The following is a 6,049-nucleotide window of genomic DNA, read 5'->3' as shown; positions in this document are numbered from 1 at the left end:
TTTTCCTCGGATGGTGATGACCAACACGAGGGGACATAGCTTTAAATTGAGGGGTGATAGATATAGGACAGATAGAACATAGAACATAGAACGATACAGCGCAGTACAGGCCTTCGGCCCTCGATGTTGCACCGACATGGGAAGTCCAAAAACTAAAGGCCATCTAACCTACACTATCCCATTATCATCCATATGCTTATCCAATAAACTTTTAAATGCCCTCAATGTTGGCGAGTTCACTACTGTTGCAGGTAGGGCATTCCACGGCCTCACCACTCTTTGCGTAAAAAACCCACCTCTGACCTCTGTCCTATATCTATTACCCCTCAATTTAAGGCTATGTCCCCTCATGCTAGCCACCTCCATCCGCGGGAGAAGGTTCTCACTGTCCACCCTATCTAACCCTCTGATCATTTTGTATGCCTCTATTAAGTCACCTCTTAACCTTCTTCTCTCTAACGAAAACAACCTCACGTCCATGATGTCAGAGGCAGTTTCTTTACTCAGAGAGTAGTAGGGGTGTGGAACGCCCTGCCTGCAACAGTAGTAGACTCGCCAACTTTAAGGGCATTTAAGTGGTCACTGGATAGACATATGGATGAAAATGGAATAGTGTAGGTCAGATAGGCTTCAGATGGTTTCACAGGTCGGCGCAACATCGAGGGCCGAAGGGCCCGTACTGCGCTGTAGTGTTCTATGTTCTATTGTGCATTTTTTGACATCTGTTACAGCAGGGGTCCCCAAACATGACAGGGGTGGGTGATGCTGGTGGAAGATGGGCTGATCAGTGTGCGTGGGGGAAAGGGGCTTCACTGACCCCTGTCACTGAAGAATATGGAAAGCTTACATACATAAAATGTTAACATTTCGATAAATATTATAAAAAACAGATTTGTATATGTATATAATGGATTATTAGATGTTGACCCACAATATGCAAACATTAATAATCATAAATGATCATAATAATAACAAATAATCGGCTGAATGTTCCGATTGCTTTTGTTGTCATCTGAGTAACATTAGTTTTCAAGTTTTAAAATTGTCTTGGAAAATTATTTGTGAAGCACTATGTTTAAGACTAAATAAACCATGAATAAGCCATCACAAATGTATCAAACCAACCTATATTGGATTTATGCTTGGAAAAATAGCCACTTCCTTTTTACAACAAATCTCTTGATTTTTTTTTTAAAGATTCTCTCCCTCGATTTATGAGTGGTGTTGACATGACTGGAGTGATTTTAGTTGGTGCTTCTGGAATTTCTCATCTGATAATTAATACCTTTATATTTAAAAAGAAACCTGCTGCAGTCTGAAAGCGGCCGGTGCTGGTACGAGGGGGACACAAGTTGCTGGGCGGGGGATCAGTTAGTGCTGGTGCACCGACAGGGACGGAAGAAGCCTGTGGGTGCTGTTTTCGGATGGGACTCTGGCAGCTCAGATCCGGTGACCGGGGTTTGAAGGGTGCTCGCGCTGTCAGCGGTAAGGAGACACGGTCAACTACTGAATAAACATCAGCAACCCGGGGCCGGCTGTGTGATGTGACCTCGGCTTCCGATCGCAGCACTTTACGGGATTGCTTACATCGTCAATGCATGGAGTCTGCCTCCTTCGCCCATCCTATTGAGGGTAAAGAGCCCGGAAGAGTGGACAGTCCACATTAGGATGGAGAGGACCATGTGCCTCATTTTGGTCCCTCCTCGCATTAAGACTGCTCCATATCTCGCAACGCACCCCCGGCCATTGCGCATTTGCAGTAATTTATTGAATAATGTCAGACTTTTCACCTCAATTACTCGATCTCCAGATGCACCTCAAGTGCTGATCAGTCTTCTGTGAATAATTTCCTGTTATCATTGCTCAAATTAACTTTTTACTGTTTTGAACCTGTGTCGCTCGTTCTTCTCTCACAATCCAGAGCCTCACTGCAACGTAATATCTTGGATTTAACATTTCCAGTCCGTTAACTGTCTGCTTCTGTTCCTCTAAGTTCTCAACTCAAATGTGCCATTTCTCTCACCTTTTTCCAATGATTTGACAAAAGGGCCTGCTACTGTTGTGTCCCTTACTGCTTCCAGTACTTGGATATTTACCCTGTACCTCAGCTGAACACAGGACTGCAAGCACTATACAATTTTTTCACCACTTCCTCTGATCTGTCTCCTTTTTTGCTATGTCACGAAACATTCTGCTAACTTTATTGATTACTGCTGTGCATTGATTTGACATGCTGAGTGTTCAGGGGTCTAACAATCCTGAAGTCCCTTTACCTGTTTCCATCCTAGTTTTGCACCATTTGTGGAGACCATCTCAACTATTTCTTACACACAAGAATTAGGAGTAGGGAATTCAGCTCCCCCTGCTGATAATGGCTGATCTGATTGCGACCTCCCCCCTTCCTGCCTTCTCCCACCCTTGAATCAGTCATAAATCTGTAACTCAGGCATTTGATAAGGTTCCCCATGGTAGGCTTATGCAGAAAGTAAGGAGGCATGGGATAGTGGGAAATTTGGCCAGTTGGATGATGAACTGGCTAACCGATAGAAGTCAGAGAGTGGTGGTGGATGGCAAATATTCAGCCTGGAGCCCAGTTACCAGTGGCGTACCGCAGGGATCAGTTCTGGGTCCTCTGCTGTTTGTGATTTTCATTAATGACTTGGATGAGGGAGTTGAAGGGTGGGTCAGTAAATTTGCAGATGATACGAAAATTGGTGGACTTGTGGATAGTGAGGAGGGCTGTTGTCGGCTGCAAAGAGACATAGATAGGATGCAGAGCTGGGCTGAGAAGTGGCAGATGGAGTTTAACCTTGAAAAGTGTGAGGTTGTCCATTTTGGAAGTACAAATATGAATGTGGAATACAGAGTTAACGGTAGGGTTCTTGGCAATGTGGAGGAGCTGCGAGATCTTGGGGTCTATGTTCATAGATCTTTGAAAGTTGCCACTCAAGTGGATAGAGCTGTGCAGAAGGCCTATGATGTGCTAGCGTTCATTAGCATAGGAATTGAATTTAAGAGCCGTGAGGTGATGATGCAGCTGTACAAAACCTTGGTAAGGCCACGTTTGGAGTACTGTGTGCAGTTCTGGGCGCCTCATTTTAGGAAGGATGTGGAAGCTTTGGAAAAGGTGCAAAGGAGATTTACCAGGATGTTGCCTGGAATGGAGAGTAGGTCTTACGAGGAAAGGTTGAAAGTGCTAGGCCTTTTCTCATTAGAAGGGAGAAGGATGAGGGGTGACTTGATAGAGGTTTATAAGATGATCAGGGGAATAGATAGAGTAGACAGTCCGAGACATTTTCCTCAGGTGGAACAAACCATTACAAGGGGACATAAATTGAAGGTGAATGGTGGAAGATATAGGGGGGGTATCAGAGGTAGGTTCTTTACCCAGAGAGTAGTGGGGGCATGGAATGCACTGTCTGTGGAAGTAATTGAGTCGGAAACATTAGGGACCTTCAAGCAGCTATTGGACGGGTACATGGATTACGGTAGAATGCTGGGGTGTAGATTGATTTGTTCTTAATCTAGGACAAAAGTTTGGCACAACATCGTGGGCCGAAGGGCCTGTTCTGTGCTGTATTTTCTATGTTCAGTCTTGAATATATTCAATTACCCAGCCTCCACTGCTCTCCAGAAAATAGAATTCCACAGACAAATGACCCTCATGAGAGAAAAAAATCTTATATGTTTCAATAATAATTTCTCCTTCGCTTGTGCTGTGATACTGTAAGAGATGAATATCCCATAATATGGAAATATGGTTCATAATAGTATCATCAGTCACTGCATTACTTGTGTGTTTTTTTTTCTCTGAACCCCTGCTGGTACAGTATATCCTCTGCTCATCAGTGCTAATACCAATGAACATTTACAGATGAACTATGAAGTATTTACTGAAGAATATGTATGATTTATAACTTGGTTATAGAAGTACCAACAGCGCAACTGGAAATACGTTATGCTAATTTTAGGTAACAAAATGGAAGCGCTCTGTATGTTGGTATTAACATCCCCCTCTGTGAGAGCACAAAAATTAAATTAAACTGCACAGCAAGAATAAAGGCAAGTAGGTAGTTTACGCGGAGCACATACGCTTTCAAGTAAAATATAATTTAAATTGGTGCATCTGGTTGCTAGGATCTGCGACCTTTCGCACTCGGTGTATATTCCAAATGGATTGTATGAATTTGGCTACTGTTTTGAAAAGCAGCTATTTAGGGGAAAAATAGAAGATACCATTTTTGGACTTTGATTTAATGAATGCTTAATTGTTTTCCTATTCCCTTCAGCTTCTGACTCTCACTACGACAAATCTCCCAATTCTTATGTTGAAGGTATAATGGAGCCACAGTGCAAAAAGAGAAAAACAGAGGCAATCAGTACGTTCACTTGGGAGTTGATGCCTGTACTTTCAGATGAGGAATTGTGTGAAGTTGAACTTCTAGAAGCATACGCAGCCCCTATTATCAATAAAAGACAAACATCTTGTCTTATTAAACAATTAGCTTGTATCTATCCACTGAACAGCCTTCCACATATCAAGAGAGTACGAACCTGCAGGGACAAGAACACTGATCACTCTTTAGAAATCATCGTTTGTCTACTTAGGGATTTGAATTGCACGAATGTACCAAATGGAGAAATATCCCTTAGTGACCTTTTTCCTGATGGAAAGGATATTGGCATTGGACTTGGAGAGCCTTTCCAGGTCAAGATACCAGCATGCCAACCATTGACCAGACCTCAATTTGAAGCAGCCAGCCAGCACTGGCCAACAACCTTTCATGAAAACAAGCAGGTGACAGATGCCCTCCGAGGTCACCTTTTTAACATTGAAGAGAGAGCAAAGGTGCAGACTTTTATGGAAAAAGCTATCAAAGCAGCTAAATTGGGAAAGGAAATAGGGATGGAGCCAGTCGGTGCAGTGGTTGTTAACCCGGCCACTGATGAGGTTATTGCAGTAGGTCATGACTGCAGAAATGGACCAAATCCGCTGCTTCATGCAGTTATGGTGTGCATTGATCTAGTTGCCTATGGACAAGGTGGTGGTGCTTTTAATCATGACAGATATCCTAACTGTCATTTTAAGTCTGAAGCATCCTTTTCCAGTGACCAAGCATTTAACACTCGTAAACCTTTGCATCCTTCAGAGGATCATAGTCCCACAGGAGTGCCTGTAAATGGGTTGCCCTACATATGCACCGGCTATGATCTATATGTTTCCAGAGAACCATGTGTAATGTGTGCTATGGCACTGGTCCATTCCAGAATACGCACTGTTTTTTATGCAACATCTTCTCCTGATGGAGCATTGGGTACCAAATATAAAATACATACAAAAAAGGATCTTAATCACCATTATGATGTTTTTAAAGGATTGCTGGAAGGAGAATGTCAGCTTTTTTCTTAATATTAAACAGTAGTTTCACATTCAGTACAGTATTGTGAAACAAAATATATTTTTAGTACAAATTTTATTTTTAAATGCATTTTCATTAAAAATACTATTTTAACTCAATCAACTCTTCATTTCCAAGAAAATATTTGCTATTTTGAAGAGTTGTGTAACTCCTTGATATTTTGCTCCTTATTAAACAATTATAACAGATTTTTCTTTGTATTAATGTACAAAACTTCATCATGGCAATAGACTGCAACAAAAATTGAATAAACATTGTGGGTTTTTGAGTGATCCATCTTTGGCTGCAGTAGATTTGGACAGGCAACAACAAAGTTGACCATAAAGGTTGGAAATATTGGAACAGGAATAGCCTCACTTCAGGAATTAATATACGTGATGGTTTTTAAAAAATGTTTGAATCGACAACTTGTATTTAAATGGCTTTCCTCACACTGAGAAGTGCCTTAAGTACTTTACAATGATTGTGGGGAGGGAGGGAAAATAGTCAACCGACCCCCTCAGGACAAACCTGACTTTTTCCAGCCTCAGACATTCTGCCAGGTCACTCACACTCCCGCTTTTGGCGGCTCCGAGTCCATCCAAGTAAGGTCCAACTCCGGGCTATCAGGGAGGCAAAGGACAAGACAT

The 6,049-nt window shown here is 42.1% G+C and overlaps 1 protein-coding gene across 4 annotated transcripts; it reads left to right on the top strand.

The window, feature by feature from the left end:
• Positions 1-1,371: 1,371 nt before the first annotated feature.
• adat3 (adenosine deaminase tRNA specific 3) lies at positions 1,372-5,692 on the top strand. 4 transcript variants are annotated; one of them, XM_038789161.1, is made up of 2 exons: positions 1,372-1,485; positions 4,290-5,692. In XM_038789161.1, exons 1-2 carry the CDS (start codon positions 1,425-1,427, stop codon positions 5,408-5,410), a joined length of 1,182 nt encoding a protein of 393 aa, XP_038645089.1. In that variant the 5' UTR covers positions 1,372-1,424; the 3' UTR covers positions 5,411-5,692. The 4 variants fall into 4 exon arrangements, with proteins under 4 accessions (XP_038645089.1, XP_038645091.1, XP_038645090.1 ...); XM_038789163.1 differs by having other exon boundaries at positions 1,407-1,485; positions 4,335-5,692; XM_038789162.1 differs by having other exon boundaries at positions 1,465-1,632.
• The last annotated feature ends 357 nt before the right edge of the window (positions 5,693-6,049 follow it).

Source organism: Scyliorhinus canicula, chromosome 2 (genome assembly GCF_902713615.1).
Source record: "Scyliorhinus canicula chromosome 2, sScyCan1.1, whole genome shotgun sequence".
NCBI classification, from domain to species: domain Eukaryota; kingdom Metazoa; phylum Chordata; class Chondrichthyes; order Carcharhiniformes; family Scyliorhinidae; genus Scyliorhinus; species Scyliorhinus canicula.
The sequence above is the reverse complement of the archived record's forward strand: the minus strand, read 5'-3'. Positions and strand labels throughout refer to the sequence as shown.